The sequence below is a fragment of the Equus przewalskii genome, chromosome 5 (assembly GCF_037783145.1).
Source record: "Equus przewalskii isolate Varuska chromosome 5, EquPr2, whole genome shotgun sequence".
Taxonomy (NCBI): domain Eukaryota; kingdom Metazoa; phylum Chordata; class Mammalia; order Perissodactyla; family Equidae; genus Equus; species Equus przewalskii.
The window spans coordinates 71080721-71104096 of record NC_091835.1 but is presented as its reverse complement, the minus strand read 5'-3'; the positions used below and the strand labels follow the sequence as shown (position 1 = coordinate 71104096).

The window sequence follows — 23376 nt, the reverse complement described above, 5'->3', positions numbered from 1 at the left end:
TAGGGGTAGCTTGCTCACCGGGGACATGTGGACTAGGGTGAGGCCAAGGCTGGGGACTGGGTATGTTCCATGGACCCATGACGCTTTGACCTTCCTGTGAACAAGGCATGACCCAACTCCAACTCAACCTTATAGAAATTCTTTATTATTAGACAAAAATAGACTCTTTCCCCCCCCTTTTCATGTGATCCCACTCTGATCTCTCTGTTCAGAGGGGGAGGCAGAGGAGGGAGCTCCTTGCTCCCTACACCTCTCCCCTCCCACTGCCGTGCTGGGCCCTGCAGCCGGGTGGAGCTGGCAGGGCTGTTCCCCTCCAGGGCTGATGTTCTCCTGCAGGTGGGGCTGTCCTGATCCCCTCCAGGGCTCAAGTGCTGCTGCCTCCTCACCCTTCACATGCCCATCTCTGCCATCTGCTCACGTGCAAGGTCACCCATGGGCCTGTCCACTTAGCTTAGCAGGCTGGGGGCGGGGAAGGAGAGCAGTGTCCCAGGCTGATGCCCACTCCCCGTTCCTAAGGGAGGGGGCTGGCTCCTGCATCTCCTGGGTCCAGGCCAGGGGAAGTGAGGGCTGTGTGGTGCTGGGAGGGGCGCAGTGTTGATGTGAGCTCTGAGCTGGTGGCCTGCCTTCATTTTCTCTGGCCCAGTAGAACTTTGGTGATGAAGGTGACAATGGCGCCTGCAGGCTGATCTGGGTCAAGCTCTGCAAAGAGGTGACACACATTCTCCCAGGGGCTTCCTGGCTTCTTGGCCACGAAACCAAAGATCCTAGGGGGACAAAGCCAGGGTTAGGAGGGGTGTAGCATTCCTTCCACAATGGACCGCAAAGTCAGGGCTGGGGAGGAAGGAGACGCTTCGATCCCTCAGAGGGAGGAGACTGTGCTGGTGGGGAGGCTTACTTGGAGGTGGTCCCGTCGGGGTTGGTCCATCTGCAGAAGGAGAAGAACTGTGAGGGAATGTTCCCCGGGGACGGCTCCTGAAGGAGGGGCTGGGGCTGGGGCTGGGGCTCTCTGGTCTGGGGACTGATGGGACCACAGGGCTGTGGGAGGAAAGGGGTGGGAGGGAGGGTCACCTCCGGTCCTGAGGGTCAGTGCTGGAGAAGGTGATGCTGTTCACTGGATAATGGCGGCGAAAGAAGAGCCTGCGAGAAGGAGGGTAGGGAAAGTCACACCCAGAAATTGGGGCCCCTCAGGGCCTAACTGCACATACTCACTTCCTTTGGTTGTCTGTCAGCGTAATGCCCTGGGCTGAGACCTTGAAGTGGACAACAGCTGGGGTTGGGCGGGGGCTACAGCTCAGAGCTGCAGAGCTGGCCCGGGCCACAGCTTGGGGGCCTGTCAGTGACTCTGTCTCCACTGAGGTCAGGTAGAGCACGCTGCAGGCTGTGGGGCAATAAGTGGGTCAGAGGGGAGCACTGGCTCTACCAGCCCCCAGATCTCCATCTCCTCCTAGTCGCCCCCGACCAGCTCTTGCACTTTCCCTGGCCAGTGCTGCTCGAAACGCATTAGAGTCACGTGGGTAACTTGTTACAAAGGCAGATTCTGGCTCCCCCAGATCTATAGTCAGAAATGCTGGAAAGCGGCCTGAGAACCGGCCTACCAACAAGTCTCCCCGCCGCCGTGATTTGTAAGACTTGGAGAACCCAGACAGGACCCCGTGCCCACCCCCTACAAACATGGGGCTCCCCCTGCCTTCATGGGTTAAATGCCCGTGTCAGGGCCTGCCCACGCCCAGGCCTTTCAGTGCCCCAAGCCTGTATCTGCAATGCCCCACTTGGTGCCCGGAGGGCGGGGGGAGAGGCCCCACCTGCGCCCTGACGCAGGAGGTCTGCCGCCGTGCTCATGTTGGTGGGCACCGGGGCCTCTGGGGTCTCCTCCAGGGGATCTGAGGGAAAGCAGGGCCAAGAGGGAAGGTCAGCAGGGAGTGGCAATCCCTAGGAGCTGGAGAACTCCCTCTCCCATTGCAAGCGGAGGCAGGCCGGGAGCCAGGACCCCCGACCTTCTGCCTTGGCTGCAGGTGGGGAGCGGAGGGGAGGACAGATTCCTGGACACCCACCTTTGCTGGGGATGCGCAGGCAGCAGGGCAGGGACAGCGGGGAGATGGAGTGCTGGGAGACCAGGGCGGACAGGCTGCCTGCAGGGACAGGGGGAGTCCAGAGGGGCCCAGGGATGTCTCCTGCTTCCCCTGCACCCCCTGAGATCCCTTGGCCTCCCTAAACCAACCCCGGGTAGCGTCCCCGGGCCCTGCTTCTCACCAAAGTAGGGCTCACTGGGACAGCCCTTGATCTTCACCCCTTTGGGCCCAGTCTCAATGAGAAAATGGCGGACCAACTGTTCCAGTGGGTCCCCTGAGAGGAGGGGAGAGGAAGACTTTATCAGATTCTAGGTTCCTGCCTTCTCCCCTGCTGGGATTCTTTCCAGAGCAGGAGAGTCACTTCCTGCCCCTCCCCACCAAGAAGTGACATGGCCCACTCGCCTTGTCCTGCCTCTGGTACCAGCCCCCATGCCACCCGCCTGCTCCCTCAAGTTGGGGCATTCTGTACCTTTCCAGGGCTGGGCGCTGGGTGGGGGTGTAGCCACCTTGAGGGCCAGCCCGTAGGCTCCTTGGAATGAATGACTGTCCCTGATCAGGAAGGCCCCAGGGTCCTTGTCCTTCAGCAGGGCGATGGCTGGGGGAGGTGGGAGGAAAAGTTGTCAGAGTGGCAGACTGACCCCATGTGGCCCTGCTGCTCTGCTCCCCAGTTCCCCAGGCCTGTCGCCCTAACAGCTATGGCAGTGTTGGGCATCTGGGGACAGAACTTTAGAGTTAACAGGGCATTGACAATGTTGAGTCTAAACCTCCTTAGGCCCAAAGCCCAGAATCGCCTGCTACTGAGAGGCCAGCCCAGAGTAAACCCGCTGGGACAGAGGAGGCACCAAGGGCATCGGCTGCAAGGTGGGACTGCAGAGCCCCGAGGGCAGGGCAGGCTGGCATCTCACCTTGGTCACGGGACAGGTGTGGCTTGTACCAGAACTTGGACGTATCCTGGACAAACTTGACGTTGCTCTGGCTCTCTTGCACATGGGGCTCTAGGACAGGGAGGAACTGAGCTTGGCCCCAGGGCTCCCCTGTCCCCACATCACACCCTTGGGTTCTCGCAAGGTGGCCCCACCTCTCTCAAGGCCTTTATACCTGGGGGTTGGGGGACGTTATCCGGGAGCAGAGGTGCGAAGGTGACATGATGACTGGTGCCTCTGGCTGGTGGTGATGCCTGCTCTGGGCCCCAGGGTCCTCCTGGCTGTTGCCCAGGTCCCGGCAGGTGGCGTTTCTCGGGAAGTGGGGGCTGGGTGGGGCCACTGATGTCATAGGATGCAGCCAGGGGGAAGGCAGGTGTGGGTGAGCTCTGAGGTGGCTCCGGGCTGGCCACAAGCCAGGGCATCTGGGTAGGCACAGGGGTGAGGGGGGACCCATCCGGGCTATCTGGCGGGTCTCGAAGGCCCTGCCAGGGGGCATGGCGCAGGCCGGGCAGCGTGGTGGGCACATGGCCCCTTGGACTAGCACTGTCTGAGCGGCCTCCTGGGCTCCTCTCCTGAGGCCAGTCACTGGGTGAGCTGGGCGGGGAGGTCGAGGAGAAGGGGCTAGGGGTCGGAGGCTCAAGCCCACTTCTTGCTGGCAGCTCAGGAGCCTTTTCAGTGCCTCCCTGGGAAACAGGTGGCAAGGCCTCTCCAGGACTCAGTCTCTGAGTGGGCGCCAAGGTGGGGGACCTGGTGTCCTGCCTTTGGGCACTGTGGGGTGGGAGGGCAGGTGGTCAGCAGGGCCGCAGAGCCCCCGCTGTGAGCCGTCTCCCGCCCCCAGCCTTCCCTGTCGTGTCTGCTTGGATGAGGAGGTGCCCGGGCAGCCACGGCCCCTCTGCATACCTCTCCTTGCCCTGGACTGGGCTGCTGGTGTGCAGGGGCGTGGAGGGACCAGACAACTCTGAAGAGGCACTGCACTGGGCGTCTCGGGGAGACCGAGGCAGGGTACTGTGCCCGCTGGGGCCCTCCCTCCAGGAGACTGGCTCAGGCGACTCTGCAGGGAAGGGGAGAGGAGGGGCTGTGAGCTGGAACAGGCTTTCTGTCTGGCTCAGCTCTTTCTCACTCTGTGCCTTCACCACCATCTTCTAGAACCCTCCTCTGCCCTGGGCACTCCCCACCCCAGTGCCCCTCACCTGCAGATGTCAAGGGTCCTGCTGGGGCCAGGTGTCCAGGCAGTGGATACCTGTCCCCTCCCTCCTCTGCCGGGATCTCGTAGCTCAGCTTCCTGGATTGTGGGGAGGGTGGGCCACCCGGAGAAATGGAGCCAGCCCGTGGAGAGTGGGCACCAGGGCTGGGATACCCTCTGCCCTCGCCTGGAGCCCCACAGCTGTGAGGCACCCGGCCATAGGCTGGGCAGTAACTGGGCACTGCTCCTCCATAGCTGTACGTCACCAGGGCAGGGTATCCCGGATGTCCATACCTGCCTTCAGGGCACCCGGCGCAGGGGCAGCCCTCATGCCTCTCCTCGCCCGCCTTGGGTGGCTTCAGGCAGCTGTAGTCAGGCACAGGGGCGTGGTGATGCCCACAGGCGGGCACCAGCAGAGGCAGGGGGTGCCCGGGCCGCATCGGGTGCAGAAGGGGCTTGCTGGCCTCGCTCACCCACCCCTCTCCAGCCTCCCTCTCCAGCCGCAGCCCATACAGGGCGGCCGTGGGCAGCGCCAGCTTCTCCTCACAGGCGGGGCATGAGCAGAGGGCAGGCAGCCCGGGGTCCTCCAGGATCACCACCTCCCGGTAGCCGGCGGCGCGGTAGCCACAGTCCCCATTGGCCGGTTTCCCCAGCTCTGGCAGGTAGGGGTGCGGCCCCTCGGACAGCGATCGGCAGAGGCGCCTCTTCTCCACTGAGGGCTCGGTGTAGCCCTGGGGGTGCCCCTCATAGCCCCCGTACGCCAGCCGCCGCCTCTCCAGGGTTCCCTCTGGTCGGTAGTAGCCCCCATTGGGGACCCCGCAGCCTTCCCGGTAGCCCTGGCGGCAGGAGCAGTGGCGGCTGAGGCCGGGTCGGTGGCCCGAATACATTCCGAGCGGGGGGCCTCCGGCCGTGGGGGGCTGCTCCTCGTCATCCAGGATGGCGGTCTCACGTCCAGCTCCCCGGCCCCCGCTGGCCACTCCACAGCCTCCCAGGAGGCGGTCCAGCTCCTGCCGCTCAGCGGCCGTCGGGGGTGGCCGGCCAGGGGACTCGGCGGTGGGCTCCGTGGTCAGTGTGGATGAATGGCCAGAGTCACTGCTGACTGAGAGCATGGGGGGTGGGGGTGGCTCTGGAGAGGGCGCTGGCGGGGTCTGACGGGGGCCCCGCTGCACCTGGGCATAAGGACTGCCATCCAGGGGGCCCTGGGTGTGGGTCAGGGAGCCTGAGAGCAGAGGATCAGGGAGGGAGGGCAGGCAGGGGAAAGGAGAGAGAGAGAGAGTTAGCGAGAAGGGACAGGGCTGGAGACTCCACGTCAGGGCAGGTCTCTGGGGAGGCAGGAGTGCGCCCCCCAAGCCGACACCTCCCACCAGCCTGGGCCTGCCGTACACACCATCCACACTGTCCTCGTGGTGCTGGTTGAAGTTCTCGTAAGAGTCCCAGCGCACAGCGGGCTCTGCGGTATTGTAGTCCACGGTGACCGAGGGGTCATTCCGTGGGGTGTGGCCTGTGGAAAGGTGGCCAGGGGTTGAGGAGCAGGGAGAGACAGCTGGCTGTCAGCCCCGAGCGCAAGACCTACTCTTACCTTTGATATTCTCGGGGCTGGAGGAGAAGACGAACTCCACCGCGGCTTGGAAGGGGACCCTCTCATCTGCAGGGAGTGGACAGTGAGGGGTCAGGCCCCCGCCTGCCTGCCCTCATCTGGGTCCAGCCCCAATGCCACTTGTCTCCCACTCACCGGTCCAGGCCTCGTCCAGCTGGTCCTTGGTAAAGGTGAGCCGTGGCCCGTGGATGGTGCATGTGTGGAACTGGACTCGGAACACAAGGGTCCGGTCTGTCCCCCGGCCACTCTTGTGATAGCAGGTCACCTGGGGAAGGGGAGAGAGACTGGGGGTCAGGCCCTCATGTCCACTTACGCCTCCTCTGTGCTTCTATCTTGGGGACTGTCTGGCCACAGCTCCACCCTGTCTCGACTTCAAGGTGGCCCCCATCTAGGGGACTCCCTTTTTCCCCACCAGTCTGCCTTGAATTGATGACTCACAAGCGCCTGTGCTGGCAAGATACACTGCCAGCCCCGGCCTCACCCCCAGGACCCTCCTTGTTGTTCAGGCCCTCTCACCATGACGTCGCCTTTGAGGAGGAGGGCTGGCTCCAGGCTGATACAAAGCTGCTGGGGACCAGGGCCTGCAATGTGACTGTGGAAGAGAGGAGAAGGCAGAGCTGAATCAGGCACTCAGGCTGGGGGGTGGGCATGCAGAAGCAGGAGGGAGTCGGGAGACCAGAGTCCGAGCCCTGAGTGAGAGACCGTTAGCTGAGCAGCAGCTTCCCCATCTGTACAGTGGACTCCATAACGGTATTAGTTTCAGGGGCAGTGGCTGGAGCTGGAGGCTCAGGTGTCAGGAAGGTTGGAGAAGCAGGGACCCAGGGAGCAGGGCTCCAGGGGAGCAGGGGCCTGGGAAGAGCACTCACTAGATTCCAGAGGTGTAGACAAGCTGCATGGACTGGTAGATCTTGAGGAAGGGCTGGAAGCCTGGCGGGGCAAGAAGCAGAAGGCACAGAGGGGTGGTGAGCGGAGGGGGTGGGGCACAGCCCTCCCCCTGGAGTACATCCCAGGTGGGCTCACCTGTGCCAGGTTCAAAGGCTGGAAGCATGGGCACAAGCACATAGTGCAGGAAGAGAGGGCTGCTGTTCATTCTGATGGAGCCGGACAGCAAACCACTGAAGTAGTTGATATACCTGGGGCGGGGGCATGTCAAGGAGAACATAAGCTCCTTCCTCTGGAGGTCCCCTTGTATCATTTCAACCATGCACACCTCTACCCACCCTTGGAAGGCCTGCCCTTCTCCTCAGCACTTCCTCCCCATCTTCCAGCTCACCAGAAAGTTCTTCCTTGCTTCTAACCTCCATCCTTCTTGCTGCCTCAAAGATTTTGTACTTGCTGCCCCCACTGCCCGGAATGCTCACCCCCTAGATCTCTGCCTCACGTTATCGAGGTGGCCCTGACTGTTCTGCAAGTCTCTCTTCACCACAAGACTCAGCTTTATGTTCTTCATAGCACCATCCAGAATGATCTTGTCTACTTCTCCACAGGTTTATTGCTTCTCCCCGCTAGAATGTAAGCTCCATGAGAGCAGGGAAGTTGTTTGGCCTGAATTCTCAGCACCACAGTGCCCTGGCACACGGGAGGTGCTCCGGTCAGGTGCTGCATGAAGGAGCAGGCCTGGGCCCTGGAAGCCATGGAGGTCCACCCGACCCGGGCTGCTCACCGGCGCTGGGACGGCTGCAGCTCCGCGGCCACCTTGTCCTCGCAGAACTTGCGCATGGTAAGAGTAGCCAGTGCCTGGTCTGCCCTGGGGAGATCAAGGGCTGGTCTCCATTCTGGCCTCCCATCCCTGAGCCCCAGGGGAGGGGGAAGAGGTGCGATCCCCCACGTCTAGAGGAAGCCCTGAGCCGTGGTCAAGAGAACTAGAAATCCCACAGATGGTCACTTCACTAGTTGCTGGACCTCAGGCAATTGTTCCCTGAGTTTTAGTTTTCTCCTCTGGAAAATGGGACAGTAAGACCATGTTATGGTTTGAATTGTGTCCCCCCAAAAGATATGTACCTCAGAATGTGACCTTATTTGGAAATAGGGTCGCTGCAGATGTAATTAGTTAAGATGTTATACTGGAGTAGGGTGGGCCCTTAATCCAAGAGGATTGGTGTCCTTAGAAGAAGAGAAGAGACACAGACACACAGACACACAGGAAGGCCATGTGACGACAGAGGCAGAGACTGGAGTGCTGCCCCTGCAAGCCAAGGAGCACCAAGGGCGGCTGGCTACCACCAGAAGCCAGAAAGAGGCCCGGAAGGATGCCACTCAGAGTCTCTGCGGCAGCGCGGCCCTGTGGACACCTCAGTTTTACACTTCTAGCCTCCAGAGCTGGGACAGTACATTTCTGTTGTCTTAGCCACTGAGTTTACGGCACTCTGTCGCAGCAGTCCTAGGAAACTACCACAGATCATCTGCTGGGAACCGTGGTGGCACACAAGGGAGAAAAGGAAGTGGAGAGGTCAAGTTTATAGTAAACGGCTCTCTGCACACAGACATGGGCGTCAGGGGAGAGGGGCTCATCAAGGGTGAGCTGGAGGAAGGGCCACGGGGGAAGGGGCCACTCAGGGCCGGGGAGCCTCACCCTGCAGAGATCTTGCTGTAGTGCATGTAGGCAGAGACGATGACCCCGAGCTTGCCCTTGCTCCCCTGAGGATAGGAGACAGGGATGGAGAGCCTGCTGGGGTCCCAAGCTGAGGGCACCCCAGCCCTGCGAACCCGAGGTCCCAGCCCACCTTGCAGTATAGGACGACCACGTGCTGCGGGTCAGCACTGAGCCACATCTCCATGGCTTTGCAGATGGAGCACAGCTTGTCCAGGGGGGGCGCATGCAGCTCAGGCCAGCCGAAGTCCTGGACCTGGGGGGAGTGCAGGGGTGGAAGTCAGGGTGGGGGCCACGAACGAAGAGAGGTGGGTAGGGGTGGAAGAGGGACAGGGTGTAGGAGTCTAGGGGCAAGGTCAGGGGCCTGTTGCTTGTCTACGACAGTCTCAACACTTTCCTCACCCGTACAATGGGTGTCTCAAGTGCCACGTCATAGGGGAAAGTGCTTAAGTGTGAATTAGATGCCAACTGCTACTAATAACAACCAGAAGGCCGGGGGCTTCTGGGTGCGGGTGGGTCGGTTTCACGGCTTTAATCGCCCTTACCTTGGGGTTTAGGCGGGTCAGGTCATGTCTTTTCTCTGAAAGGTTGAAAAGCTGCAAGTAAAGGGGGGCTTTAGATGCAGTGACCTCAGGCAGCGAGGCGCGCTGGCGCGTGGAGGTGGCGTCACTCGCTGCGACCCTAACTAAGTCTTCCTCCAGAATGAGTAGGTTGCTAAGGACCGGTCCCGCTGTGACGGCCCAGCCCACCGCCTTCCCTGCCGGCTCCGGCCCCGCCCCCGCGGGCTTGACGTCAGGGAGCAGCCCGGCCCACCTGGAGCTCCCAGCCCTCTCATTGGCTGGCTGAGGCAGGCCCCGCCCCTCACCAGGTACTTGTCGCGGTGCTTGGACTGCAGCACGTGAGCCAGCTCGCGCAGGTGGCCCCGGTGTCGCTGCTCGTCCGGCCGCGCGGGGAAGGCGGCCGCCAGGATCCGCTCGGTCACGTAGGTGAGGTCCAGGTCCCAGCGGCGCTCCATGAGCGGGTCCAGGCTGAAGCTCCTGGGAAGGAACGCAGGCCGGGCACCCGAGGGGGCCAGTGTGATGGAAGGGCGTCCGGCCGACTGCAGGGGAGGCCTCTGGGGTCCTGAGGTGGGCGGGACTGCTGGGGGGGCGTGGGGCTGCCCGGAGAACTTTGTTGGGGGGCACTGCCCTGGGCTGAGGTGTGTGGCCATCGGAAAGGGCTCCGGTGGGACCACCCCCGCGCCCACTTACCTGGGCAGGGTGCTGCGCTGCTTTGAGTGGTTAAGAGACTTGGTGGATCCCTGGTGGATGAGAAACCGTGTGTGAACGTCTCTTTCGGTAGCCTCACTCTAGGCTCCCCGCTCCAGAAGTTTCCATGAACTTCTGTCCTCTGAAGAAACCTAGGTTCTCACTCCCAGAGCCACCCGCTTCCGCCCCTCCTCCAGCAGCACCTTACCAGGTGCTCTATGCGCCTCACGGGGGCCGTGTTTCTCCGCTAGAGGGCGACGCGGGAGGAAAAGGGAGTGGTTAGGGCAGGGCAAGGACCAGTCAGCCTGGAGGTAGAGAGAGGGCATGCCAGGGGCCCTGTGAGGAGTCCTAGCCCCCAGCAGGCCCAAAAGAACAGGAAGAGCACAGGGCTCAGGCATTTTTTTCCCTCTCCTCTGGATGCCATCCCTCTGGATGCCCAATACCCACAGCAGTCCATTCAAGGACACCTCCTGGGGGCCCTCTATGTGGCCACCAGACCTCTGGACACTGCAGCCAGGTTCCTTCCTCCCTCACCCATCCCAGAGCACACTCACCAGCTCCACAGGAGGCAAGGCCTGACAGGATGAAGTCACCTGGAAGGAGACCCGAGTGAGGGGCTGAGCTCCTAGTGAAATGGGCTCTCCCGCGCTTGAGGATGGGGCCGCCCCTCAGCTTCAGCAAGATGGTGGAGGGGCTGTCAGCAGATGGGCGCAGGATCCAGCTGAGGTTCCTCTATTTAAGGGAGCCTCCCTCCAGCCTCTCAGTCCCCCACCCCGGGCCCCCAACTTGTTGCTCTTGGCTCCCAGCCCCCTGCCCACACAGACCCCCATTCATCCAGCTGCAGAGCAGGAGTTATATATAGAGCCATGCAGGCAGCCCATGGCCAGGGACGGACACTGGCCTCTTTCACTGGGAGACCCCGCCCCTGGGCACACTGCTCCCCCAAGCCAGTTCCGAGGCCCTGGGACCCCCCGCACTGCAGGAGGAGGACCAGGGCACCTCCTCCGAGATGGGGCTGTCTCAGGTTCCCAGTGCACAGTGGGTACTATCTACAGCTGGCACCTCTGCCCAGCCTTTCCAGGGCCCAGGACCAGACCCACTCTGGCATCCTGAGGACCCTTCCCCAGGGAGAAGGCACAGCCCATCCGGCTGCCCAGTCTCTCAAGTCCTGCTCCCCCACCCACCCACCCCACCCTTCCTCCTCCTCATTCTCCTCCTCTTCCCCACCCCCCATCCTCTCGCCAGCTGCAGCCTGGGCACAGCACCAAGACAAACGCCGTCTTGCTGTCCACCCGCCTGGGCCAGCCCTCCAGGGGGTGGAGTAGGGTGGTTCTTAAAGGGCCCAGTACAGCACCCTCTCCTACCCAAGCTGGGGTTCCCCAGTGATGAGAGGGGTGGGGCTTGATGCTAGTGTGGCTGGAGAACCTGTTTCACAGGAGGAAGGGACCCAGTCCCCCTCCCCCCATCAGGTACCCACCTTTGCTTCACATTTTCTGTGTGTCGCCACCTTGCAGACTAGAGGAGAATGAGGTGGGGAGAGGGGTTAGCAGGAGCCTCTTAGGGGCAGAAGGGGTAGGCTCCTCCCATCTCCCCAGGCCCTGGAACCAGAGTTCAAGGGAGGCATATGGCAGTGGGGTACTACTGCCCAGGCCAGGGAGGGAGGGAGCCAGAGGTCATGTTCCAGGGTGGGTGGGGGTGAGGAGGAAGGGAAGGAGGGAAGCCCCCAGCCACAGGTCAGGGTGGGTAGGCTGTGGAGAGTATTGGGTCTCCTGGGTTGCTGGGGCTGTTTGCCATGGGGAGGAAGGGCTGTTGGTAGAGAAGGTGGCTGCCTCTTGGCGCCCCTGTCGCCCTGTCCACCGGCAGCATGCACATTACAGGTTATGTCCTCTGAGCTGGCCCGCCGCAGTTGTGGAGCACAGTGGCACTGGCTGGAGGCTCTGAGTCACAGGACAGGGCGTCTTACCTCTGCACGAGACGCCTGTCCCATCGATGGTCACCTTACACACTGCGCAGACCGGCGGTTTCTTCCGGAATACCTTCTCCCGGAAGCTATGTGGCTCGGCTTTCCTAGGCTAGGGGTGGAGGGACAGACAGACAGAGGTGTCAGTTCCCACTGGGCCCATTTCTGGGACTGGCTTAGGGCCTTAGCACCTCACTAGTTTCTTCCTTCCTCTCTCCTCATAAAGCCCCTCACTCGTAGTACGCACTTGGCCACAGCTGTTTCCGGGCACTGGCAGGACCTGTCCTCGACAGTGTATGCAATCTGGCCCCTTGCGTCACCCTAGCTGGGTCAGCTCCTCCCCAAGGGATCACTGAGGCCCCTCGCGTGGCCCTGGTGTGTGACACCTTGTGGTCACTGCCACCCCAAACCCTAGAGTCTTCCTCCTGGTGCAGGGTGCTCTCTGCCTGTCCTCTGTGAGGCCTGTTCCTCCTCCCACCCTGCCGTCCCCAGATGGAGGCCTGCGTGCAGACGTGAATGCAGGATGTCGGTCATGCAGCACCAGACTGACCCGGCCGGAGTGGCCTCAGCCGGTCCTGCCGCCCTGGCTCCCGCCGTCCGGCCCCACGCTCCAGGCAGCTGACGTGCCGCCCCCCCCGCCCCCCCCCCGGCCCCCGTGTCAGAACAACATGTTTACTCATTGTGCATTGAGGCGCGGGTGGCAACAGTGTAAGGAGGGGCCACAGTGCTGGAGGGAGGCAGACAGAGGCAGCACCCTGGGGCAGTACTGAGCCACCGTGCTACTTCTGGCTATAGCGAGTCACTCGAGGAGGTTCAAGCGGGATTCCAGAATTGAATTGGGAAGGGGGTAGACCACCTGCTCTGTTGGGCCCCTCCCCACCCAGCCGTCCAGTGAGGCAGGAGGCTGGGATGCCCCCTTTAGGCCTAGGCCTACCTCAGACCCATCCCTCCCACTGTGGGTTCACTCCTCCTTTCCTCTGGGGACCATTTGCCTCCTCCTCTTCCTCTCTCTTACCCATTTTTCTCCTCTGGAGTCCAAGTTCCTGCCTCCCCACTTCCATGGTATTGCCTCATGTTGCCCTGAACTGCTTTTTCGGGGGTAAAGTGAGAAAATGTGGGGAAAGGGACTGATGGGCCCCAGGCAGCACCTCTGGTCTCTTGGCTGCCCCCAAAGCAGCTGGATTAAACCCAACCTGAACCCCTGGGCTGGACCAACCTGGCTGGACCAACCTTGCCAGACCCACTAGGAGACTCGGGTGCATTCTAGAATTAACAGCACACACAGCTGATGTCAGTGGAAAGCAGAGCCCCGTGTCTAAAGCACTCCTGGGACCTGGCCACCTCCCTCCCTTCCTTTGCCACCCCCACCCCATTTCCTCCCAACTCCTCGGCTCAGGGAAAGGCCTGATCTCTTAGCCCTGCCCTGGGGCTCCAGGACAGTACCTGGAAAGGTCCTACAATGAAGTATATCTGGGCACAGGTTCGGGGGCCAGGAGCCCCAGGCTTGGCCTGGACTAGGGCAGGGAAGGTGACAGAGTTGCTAAAACGGACAGCAGGTCTTGCTTTAACCCAAACTTTTGCTGCCTCATGCCACAGCCCTGGACACCCCAAAGGGGCAGAGTAAGAAGGGATGGGGGCCAGGGGGAGAAGACTGAGGAAGCTGGAATTGAGAAAAGGGCCTGGCCTGCATCCTGGCCCCCTCCCCCACTACCCACACCTCCACCCCTGCCCCTCCTCTGCCCAGCGGCGGGCACTCCTACCCTGCTGGTGGCCCGGCTGCTGTCCCTCCTCCCCAGAGCTCTGAGCAGCCTCTCCACGGGGCCGCTGGACTTCATGGTGTCCGGCCTCCACGGCTGGCTGGGGTGCTGGCCGCGGGGCCCGAACAATGCTGGGGCCTGGCCCGGGGCTTCCTGGAAGCGGCCTGGCGGAGGCAGCCGCTTCCCCTGGGTGGAGGGCAGGCTGTCTGGCTGGTGTGAGGAGCAGCCCAGCCCTGGAAGTGGAGGGGAGTGCAGGCGGGAAGGGGGCAGGTCGCTGCTCCAGGAAGTGGGGGGGGGGTGGGTGGGGGAGGCCAGGAGATCAGATTCCCAGGATCTACCCTGCTGGGAGTGTCAGCCCAGGATCTTTTGCCCTCTAACCCCACCCCCTGCTCTGGAGCTGCCCCTGCCCAGGGATCCAACCCATCCAGGGATCTATAGGGATCCTGAGATCCAGCCCCCGGTGGGGCGGGGCAGGGGCGGGGTGGGAATTTAGGTCTTAGGGCAGGGCTCAAGGGCCAGTGGGGAACACCGTGTCCCTGGCCAGGCCAGCCTTCCAGCCTGAACCCTCAGGCTCTCTGGGGACTTCCAGTGGGGAGGGAGGGGGAGCTGGGAATCGCTACCCCGGCCAGCCCAGGATCTGGAGTGCATCCTGAGGGCCAGCATCCTGCCTCAGTTTCACCAGTTGTGAAGTAGAAAAAGGAAACCATGCACTGCCTCCCACCCCCTACACACCGAAGGGCCAGATTCCAGCGGAGGAATGCTCTGCCCACAGGAGTGATCCATTCCCCCGCCCCAGCTCAAGGCATGGGAGGCCCTCCTCCTGCAGCCCCCAGCTGCTCTGCTCCTGACCCAGTCTCCGCTCACCCCTTCCCTGGGCTGGTTTTAGCCAGACCTCAGATGCCCAGCCCCTCTTTCGAGCCCCCACTTGGCCCCCACCCCAGGCCCTAGGGCTGGGGCCCTCTCCCTCCCTGCCACCGAAGCCTGAGGACTACCTTCATGGCTCTCCCAGCTCTGCCCTCCTTCCTCAGCAGCTGTCACAGGGTCTGAGGACTGGACCAGAGGCCCCCTCCCAACACATACTCCACCCCCCCTCCATGGGCCTCTTGCCTCCCTCCTGGGAACATGGCCAACTTCCTGTCCCGGGAGGCAAGGGAAGGAGGTGGACTGGGGCCTTGGGAAGGGGGGGAGGGGGGGCAGTAATCTTCCAAAAGTATAAGGGGTTAATGGCCTGGGGGTCCTCGGCCTCAAGCCTTGGACAGCAGCCTCCCCCCACCCCAACCGGAGCTGTCACTTGAAAGAATGTGTAAACATGCCCCCCCTGGTTTGCATGGCATTTACTGAATGTCCCAGAGCTCAGGCAACTCCCCCAGCTCTGGCTTCTCCCACCAGGTCCTCAGAGGTCCCTCTTCTGCCCTCTTGCCCCTGGGGCTGGTCTAATCCTGCCTTCTCTGGGATGAGCCCCCTGATGGGAGCCCACTCAGCTCTTCCCTGGACCTGCCTGGGCTGAGGCTTCTTCTCCTTTGAAGGCCTGATTCTCCTTCCAGGTCAGGAAGTCTGTCCCCAGAGTACCTTGGCCAGAGGACCATCTGTGTGGCAAAGACTGGGCCCCTGGGCTGTAACTGGAGAGGGCAGTGGCTCCGCAGCCCACTTCCACCCCACCGGCCCTGGCTGGGTCCCACGACATTCTAGGCCCCTGGCCAGTGTGGGCAACTGGGGGAGGAGGGGCAGTGGGGTAGGTGGGTGGGGGTGGCCTTTTTCTGCTCGTCTTGCATGACCAGGACCCCTCCAGCATGCTTCTTTCTACTCCTGCTGCCTCCGGAGGGGCTGAAAGTCCCTTCACTTGACGGTCACCCTCACCTGCAACAGGTCCCCAACCATCCTCTGACCCTCAGTGTTCTCCTCGTGGGGGGTGCACTAACCTGTGTGTTGGGTGGCCAGGGAAGCATGGCTTTGAGTCCCTCCCCACCCAGTGGAACACCTCTGAGGGAAGATGGAGGTGACAGAGTGCTTATCCCTCAGCCAGAGCTAAGAGGAAAGTACCTCCCTCGGGCAGGGCTGGGAAGGCATGGCCAGACCCCCGAGGACCCTCGCCCTCCTCCTGCCTGGAACATTCCAGAGCCTGTCAGCCTCTCCCCTAGCCTGGCCCCCTCTCACTCCAAAGCCTTGGGTTTGTTTGGAGAAACCCCTCCACCCACACTCCCCCTTCCTGGAAATAGCTGTGGTTGGATGAGAGGCCGGGAGCGCGGAGGAGGGGTGAGGCCCAGGGAAGGAGAGAGGGAGCGAAGGCGGGGGCTGGTGGTGGGGGGATATGAGCGTGCCCGGTGGGATCTGGGAACCTAGAGTAGCAGCAGAAGAGGCTGAGGAGGGGGGCAGGAACCTCATCAGCCTCCTCTGTGCCCGCTCTCTGCCTCGGTTTCCCCAGATGTGAAGGAGAAAGGGAAAACCCTCACACGCACTCGCCCCGCCAGTTCCCGCCCAGGTCCGGGGCCCGCGCGCGGAGGGCTGGGGGGGTGGTGCCCGTCGAGGAGCGGCGCCTCGTGCGGAGGGCGGCGAGCGAGTGCGTGGCGGGCCGGAGCAGCGCCAGCCGGGCGGCGTGTACGCGCAGGACGCGCGGAGGCGTGGCGGCCCCGAGCGGCGTGTGACCGCGGGCCGCGCCCGCCCCTGTCACCTTCCTGGCCTCCAGCTGCCCTGCTCGCCGCGGCCCGCCCGACCCCCGACCCCCGACCCCCGCGCCCCTGCCGCAGCCCTGGGGCGCCGCTCCGCTCCCCGCGGCCCTCGAGCCCCGGCAGCCCCGCGCCCCCTGGCGCCCGCCCCCGGCACTGCCCCCCGGCCGTGACGCACAGGCCGCCGCCCTCCCGCCCGGCGCGGCGCGGCCACTCACCTGCGGGGGGCGCCCGGCGGGGCGGGGGCGCGGCGGGGCGGGGCAGCAGCAGGGGGAGCCCCCGGGCCAGCCCATCGCGCCGGCCCGCGCCGAGGCACGCGGAGGAGGCGCAGGAGGCGGGAGCGGGCGCGCCGCGCTCGCCTGGGCTCCCGCCCGCCCGCGGCCCGCTGCCGCGCCCGCCCTCTCCGCCCTCCCGCGCGCTCCCCTCCCTCCTTCCCCGCTCCAATCCCCACGTCCGCCCGCTCCCCGCCCCCTCGTCGTCCTCCTGCGCCCGCTTCTCCTCCCCACCTTCCCCTGCGAACCCACGCTTACAAAGAGCCGAGAGGAGAGGAGCGCAGAGCCTGGCGGAGACAGAGAGACGGGGAGATGGGGAGAGATTGAGAGAGGCGGACGCGGAGAACACAGGGCCGGGACGATCTCAGAGACGGCAGCACGGCCACTCCACAGGAGTGTGTTTGGGATTGGGCCTGACCCCGAAGCCTGGTCTGGTGGGGGCTAGCGCCACCTACCCACTGGGGCGCCAGAGTCAGATGAAGATACTACATGTCACTTGTGTCCCAAGTCTCTGGACACCCTTCCTTGTTCCTCTGCCCCACGGGGACTTGTCGGGTGCCACCTATTCTCCCCAAAGGACTCACAGCAGAAGACCTCCACGCCGAATTCAAACCCCACCCCCCTCCCCCTAAGCAGCTCCAGTCAGCCCGTCCATCACACTGCTTTGGAGCTGGACTGTCATTCCCACTCCCTAGGAGACTTAAGAAAGTCTTCTCGCATTTAACTCAAGTCCCAGACTTCCGAATGGAGATGGAAGTTCATTCTGTGGTCTAACCTCATTCACGTGTTTTGCAGCGTCTGGGTCTGGTATTGGATAGCAACCTCCTGGAACTGAGCTAATGGCCACGGGGCTGGTCTGAGTTGTGCCACCCTGGCGGGGAAGGTATAGGGAAGGGATGTCTTTCTAGAAGCTCTGAATCGATTCCCATTCCCGGATTCTCCAATGTTCTTTAGCAGTGAACACTTCCTGAAACTTTCTCCCTCCCCGACCCTCCCCTCTGGATTTTCCATGATGAAAACTGGGCGGGGGGTGTGGTGGTGGTGGTGGTGGATTCTGAGGAGCCAGTGCCCAGGGCTCAATGCCTAAGCCGGCTCGAGGCACCAATACCACCAACGCTGAGGCCCCCCGTCCCTCCCTGTCTCATCCCTCAGCTGGGTCCTCTCTGTGCTTGTCTTGCCTTTGGCGAAGCCGCGCAAGTCTGGTTCTGATTTCCAGGGGGTGGAGCGCCTGATTCCAATCTGGTGGCAGGGAAGAGGCTGTGAAGCAGCACTTGGCGACAGTATGGGTCCCCTAGAGACTGGCATTTGGAAGGGGTGGGCGTGTCGGACTGGGGAGCCTGGATCTTACTGCTCTTGGCTGAGTTGGTGTCCAACAGGCAGTCTTAGAGGTTGGAGCAGCGGGAGTCCCTGGGGGCTGGAGGAAGGGCTGGGCGGTTGGAATGGAGCGGGGAAGGAAGAGGTAGGGAGGCGCTGGGAGGAGTTTGGAGAAGATGGGAGGAGAGTGACAGGGATCAGAGGCTGCTGGGGAAGGGGCAGGGCTGAAGGTCATTCCGGGCATTTTGGCAAGATTTGATTATGTAGTCGAGATACATTTGACATGAAATTTTGCTCATTTCTTTGGAGCCTAGAGCTAGCTCTTTTAACATCTGGCCCTTCCCAGAGTTCATTAGGGTCTTTGACTGGGCTCCAAGGTGTATCCCAAGGGGGTAGGTTCCAATCTCTAAAGGTACCAAGAGAGGAGGCACTTGATTGGATCCCAGAGCAGTGGGCAGGGCTAAAGCCTCACATTCATGCTGGTCTTGCTGCCCCTAAGAGGAACTTGAGATTCCAAGGAATTGGGAGCCGGTCATAGGATGGGTAGCTGGACTTCCAGCTCAGACTTGATTCCTGCTCTCAATGTGGGGACCAGGAGACAAGGAGGCTGCAGGAGGGAAGCTGATTAGGAAGGGCGAGAGTGAAAGATTATACAGGAGGTGGCTTCGGGGGGGGGGGGGGGGTGTGTGAAATAAACATGGGTGGCACATGGGCCCAGCGGGGCATTACCAGCTCAAAGCAGCGGGAGCTGCAGAAAGGAAGGGGAAGGCAGGCCAGCCTGCGGTTAGCAAAGGTGAAATGAATTCAGGCACACCCTCTGACCTCCCTCCAGGCAGGTTTTCTTACCTTGACTATGCAGAGCGCAGCCCATCTTGGCACTGAAGGCTGAACCCCCTCTTCCATTGTCTGGGGTGATCCCATGTCTGTGACCGAGTGTGCTCAGATCCTTGGGGTGGGGGACCATAGGAGGAGGACAGTGAGGGTGTGGGCTGTCCTGGCTGGAGGAGCACTGGGTCAGGGGGAACTTCGGTGGAGGGTCTGGGCGCTGGGAACCAGGAAGAGCGGGGGAAGGGGCAGAGCTGACTCCCGAGGCGGATCTCCTGGCTGAGGACAGAGGATGTATTGTCCAGCTGGGAGGTTGCTACAGCTGGGCGGGGAGCAGCACAGCTCCCCTCTTTCAAACTCCTTTTTGGTGAGGCTGGAGGGTGAGAGAAGGCGAGTCCCCCCTTCACTTGTGGCCCTGGGGGCTCCACTGGTTGCTGAGAAACAAGGTTGCATTTGAGAAATAATGTTTCCCAGGAGCAGATGTGTAGCTCTCCCACTTCCTGAGAAACCAGATGCTGCGAGCAAGCTTAGCAGCCGAGGTGACGCCCTCAGCACTCACTGGGAGCCTCAGGGCCTTGGGATGCGAGCCTAATGCTTGATTCTGTTTAGGGGAAGCGAGGCTATCTGCACTGGAAGACACACGGGAGCCAAACAGCGTAAAGTTGACCCTTGTAAAGTAGGATGCCAGGCCTACATCCATCTGGCAGCTCAAGGTTCACAGTGGGGTGACAGTCAGGGCCGACTAGTCCTGGGATCCATTTCTGCACTTGGGCTTCTGAGAGGGTGCACACATCCTACCAGCGCCTCCCTTTCCCTTGAACTTAGAGCAGCCTCTTGGGGCACAGTGCAGGGAGTCCCTTCTTCCTTACCCTTTCTGTGCCCAACTTTCCAGTTAGCCTTTTCCACCTTTGTCCTCCCTCTTTCCGTCACCATTTGCCCAGATCTCAGTACTGCATGGCGAGAGGAGGGGCTCGACACGAAGGCTTGGAGAACAGGAGTGAGGCTAGTTCCTGTGGTGGAGCCGCAGTGAGCGAGCGCTGCTGGCCGGGGCCTTTGCCTCCCTCCCTAGGCCCAGGCGGGCAGGCTTTCGAATCATCACAGCACTGAGCCCCATCCCTCAACCTTGGAGATCAGTTTGCTGGCAGGAAACTACAAGAGCAGCTGCTGCGGTTGGCCCAGGAGAGCCGCTTGTGCAACCAGGCTCCCATCTCCCTTCCTATCTCCTCCCCCTTCCCCTTGGCTCAAGTCCCCCAGATTGTCGACTGGTTTCCTGGGCTTTCTATGCCCCACCCCCTTGTGAACTTTAGGATTCTCTGCCACCAGTCCTAACCTCTTTCCTGGCTTGCAACAATGAACAGTCTGTCCCTAGCTGTTTGGAAAATTCCCACTAAGTCTGAGCAATGATTAAGAGAAAAGTGGCCTCAACTGTGACCCACAGCAGCTTGTCAACCGCAGCTCTGCCCGGCTTGCGTGGTGTAGCCAGGAGGTGGCAGCGGCGGCGGCGGCAGAAGCAGCAGCGCCTCCCTGCACTACTGGAGGGCGGGGGCCCTGGAGGCACTGCCTCAACACGCGGATTTAGCCCGCGCCCCCATTTCATCCCAGTAACCAGGAGAGGAAATGGGCTGCAAGCTCGCTCAACGGCATCCAAGGCTAGCACTGAGCACAGATGCTGGAGGGGAGCTGATGCAGACCCCAGTGCTTGGCCCTAAACACAGATTCCCCCGTGACTCCGTGCCCTGTACCTGCACAGAACAGTCCTGCTGCCTGGGGGACCTGAGATGGGGCAGCAGACTGCTGATGGGAAGTCCAACGAAAAGCAGTTGGGGCGTGGAGCGCACTTTCAAAGAATTTGAGCATGAAAATGAACTTTAAAGATCAGATTTATTTGGAGAAAACAAAAAATCCCACAACCCAAAGGATGGGATTTTACATCTCAAGACATCTCCCAGGTATTGTCTACAGATTACAAATCATTTTCATAGAAGATATTTTTGTACAAATTTTACACGTATTGAGGAGTGGGACATAAATCCCCATTTCTGTTGTAAGGGGAGCAGGGTAGGGAGTAGGGAAAAAAGATTTCTTGATACAACTATTTGGAAGGAGTAGACATGAAGAGGGCAAACCCTACCTTTTCATCATCTACAGCAAATGGCTTAAAAAAACCCTTTCAACCTTGGGCATCTCTAAAAGTCACTTCCTAGCTACTAGGCCAATCCAAGCCATTTATTTAAAGTTACTTCGCTTGGTATGTCTTTTATGTCCACTGGGTAAATGATTCATTCTGCCCACTGCTGCAGCACTCAAACACCAACAGCCCCGCGTGGCTGGACAGGGTCTAACCTAGGACTGACCGGAGGAGGCCTTGCAAACAAAAGACCAAGGTGTCACTGCCCTGCAGGCACAATGTGCCCACAAGGATACATCCAGAGCTGGCAGCAAAGGTGTGCATCCCAGCAGGCAAGCTACTGTGTTGCAAGAGAAACCTGGATCTTGTTACACAGCTCTCTCCATTATCACTTATTCTCTCAAGGGAAGCTAAAAAAAACCAAAACACACACACAGGTCTAGGCCACATAAATCCAAACACTGGTGTGGGATTTCAGTGGAGAGGAGAGAACTTGTAAAAAAAACCCCAAAACACCCCAAACAATAACCCCAATCAAGGTTGTAAGAAAGGCTCCCAATTTAACTGTCCCTATTTATCCACCCTCACTCTTCCCCTAGGACCACTAATTCTAGTTTTCTGAGGTGTAAAAGGGGTAAAGAAGCAGGAGCGGGAATGGATAAAGGGAAGGAGAGAGACTCAAAAGACAGGAAGGAGCCAAGATTCGCTTGAGAAAAGCAGTGATTCCTCATTTGACAGCTTCCAGGGGCGGATACAGAATGTCTGCGGAGGTCAGCTATGTGACTCAAATAGCTGTTTCTGGGGAAGTAGCAGGAAAGAGTACCATGAGGAACGTAAGACAACGACGAAAGTCTAAATTTTTAAAGCTTCAAGATTTCACCAGAATGTGGATGTATCTGAACTTTCAGAAAGGACAGTATGTAGGAAAGGGCAAAATGAGGACACATGAAAGACTCGGGAATTCCCATGACCCCTAAGTACTTCCTGCTCCAGGAAGTAACCATCCATGTCACTGGTGGTCAGACCATTTTCCCTATTACTCGTGCAAAATAATTCATCACCTCCCCAAAGCTTCTTTTCAAACCACGATTTTCCCACTTATTTTGGTCACCAAGCAGTCCCATTCTTTAGTGGCCCATAGACTCATGCCCAGCTACCCCCCTGGGGGGTAAAAAACAAGGAATTCCCTCTAGGCTGGCTCCAGTAACTCAGAATTAAATAAGAGGAGGGGCTGGCAGCCTCCTGGAGACTGAAACAACTCGAGACTAAACCTACCTTTCCAAGGATGGGAAATTTATTCAGATAAGGTTTTGAGAATTCATATATGCCACAATAGGGTAATTAGAATTAAAAGGTAGAAATCTCACTCTTCCTTATACCTGCCCCACCGCCCGACCAGGTTCCAGACGTTGCATCACTGTCACCATTTTGCTAAACGGAGGCCCCTGGGCACTAATCACAGGCCACTGCGAGTGTCATAAAAATGCACCACTTTTCCGTTAAAAGCTGGACGTCTTTCTCTCTGGCTACATGGCGATTCTCCAATTAGTTCAATACTTTAAAGGCTGCAGCAGCATGCAAAAGAATTTCATTTTGTGTTTAAAAAAAAAAAAAAAGTTAAGAAAGGTCTCCAGGAGATGGTGAGTTTTATTTTGTCTTGTCTGGACAGAGGTTTGATTTGATTTGCTCTCGAATTCCTGGGTGGAGAGAGACTAGGAGAAAGCACAGGCTGTCAAGGTCTACTCAGTGTAGTCTTCTCCCTCGTTTTCGTCTTCACCGTCAATGGAGAGAGCAGCATACTTGCTTGCAGAACTGAACTTCTGTAACAGACAAGATTGATAAGTAACCCAGACCTTGAATTCTCACATCAAAACCCAAGAAACAGGAAACCAAGACTCTGGAGCCGGGGGCAAGGCTCCAGAGGCCCATGCGTTCCAAGCGGAGTCAGACTCCACCTTTCATCTGGAGAAGGGATGAGAACAGTGAAAGGTGGCTACTCAAACACGTTTCTTTCACTGTGTCACACAAGCAGCGGTGCCTTGTTTCCAGCCACTCTGGGAAGCCCCAGACACAGAGCAGTTCAGCGGCAGACAAGGTGAGAGCAGCCTTTGACACTTACGGAGGCTGGATTTTCTTCGGGTTTCTTTGGCTCAGGTGCAGATCGGGAGTCTTGATCCTTTTTGCCATCTTTCCTGCAGAGATGTGAGCACAAAACCGCATCTTTAGGGAAGGACTCTTCCAACACCCACAAGCAGTTGCAAGGCACTGAACAAGCACCTCCAGTCAACAGGCCTTGCTACCTGGACATTTTATTATTTCTAGATTCTCAGAATCCTAACCACCTATGTTGATTGACTTCACTTTGTTCACAGGAGGAGGTCTGGCAATGCTTAGAGAGCTGAGAACTTCTTAATTACAAAGAGACATGGACCTAGTGTCAATGAAGGATTACAAATGACGAGCGAGAGCACACATACCTATCTGACTCCTTCCAGTGGTCTCTGCTCCCTCCGTCTCCTGGACCACGGCTGGAGCTCCCACTTTGGCCTTTTGGGACACTCACCCCGTCTACTTTACTTTCATCTGCTCGAGCAGAAACCAAAAATAAACTGAAGGCAAGGAAATAACCCCGCTCCCTCCTGGGTTTCCCTCAAGCCGGAGAAAAGTGTGCCCGCGTACACCGAAAGAAACGAAACCTCACCCCAGCCCAGACTTCCTTCCTAAGCCCTTCTTCCCACGTCCTCTACATCACACACACTCCAGACCCACTAAAAAGTTCCACTGTGGGTTTACACCACCATGAAAAGCAAACTGGAAATAAGGACTATGACGCTGTGTAGTGACCTTG

At 60.0% G+C, this 23376-nt stretch overlaps 2 protein-coding genes across 12 annotated transcripts in view; both read right to left on the bottom strand.

Moving 5' to 3' along the window:
• Positions 1-123: 123 nt before the first annotated feature.
• TNS2 (tensin 2) lies at positions 124-19540 on the bottom strand. 10 transcript variants are annotated; one of them, XM_070621418.1, is made up of 30 exons: positions 19270-19540; positions 18422-18521; positions 11573-11681; positions 11087-11124; positions 10164-10202; positions 9818-9856; positions 9613-9662; positions 9228-9399; positions 8908-8958; positions 8496-8618; positions 8345-8409; positions 7436-7519; positions 6793-6905; positions 6639-6699; positions 6289-6364; positions 5908-6037; positions 5755-5820; positions 5563-5676; positions 4183-5394; positions 3893-4043; positions 3168-3760; positions 2975-3064; positions 2539-2664; positions 2251-2343; positions 2052-2129; positions 1803-1880; positions 1210-1378; positions 1069-1137; positions 896-925; positions 124-764 (listed from the first exon to the last, which is right to left on the bottom strand). In XM_070621418.1, the coding sequence occupies exons 2-30, from the start codon at positions 18494-18496 to the stop codon at positions 626-628; spliced, it is 4233 nt and encodes a 1410-aa protein (XP_070477519.1). In that variant the 5' UTR covers positions 18497-18521; positions 19270-19540; the 3' UTR covers positions 124-625. The 10 variants fall into 10 exon arrangements, with proteins under 10 accessions (XP_070477519.1, XP_070477517.1, XP_070477521.1 ...); XM_070621416.1 differs by lacking the exons at positions 18422-18521; positions 19270-19540 and adding exons at positions 13330-13559; positions 14319-14365; XM_070621420.1 differs by lacking the exons at positions 18422-18521; positions 19270-19540 and adding an exon at positions 16520-16682.
• A 722-nt stretch (positions 19541-20262) lies between these two features.
• Positions 20263-23376, bottom strand: part of EIF4B (eukaryotic translation initiation factor 4B) — a 29538-nt gene continuing 26424 nt past the window's right edge. For both annotated transcript variants that reach the window (XM_008533009.2, XM_008533010.2), the window contains exons 13-15: positions 23006-23111; positions 22648-22720; positions 20263-22348 (exon numbers count right to left, since the gene is read on the bottom strand). In XM_008533009.2, coding sequence (XP_008531231.1) covers positions 22268-22348; positions 22648-22720; positions 23006-23111 — 260 coding nt within the window. In that variant the 3' untranslated portion in view covers positions 20263-22267. The remainder of the gene's footprint in view (positions 22349-22647; positions 22721-23005; positions 23112-23376) is intronic.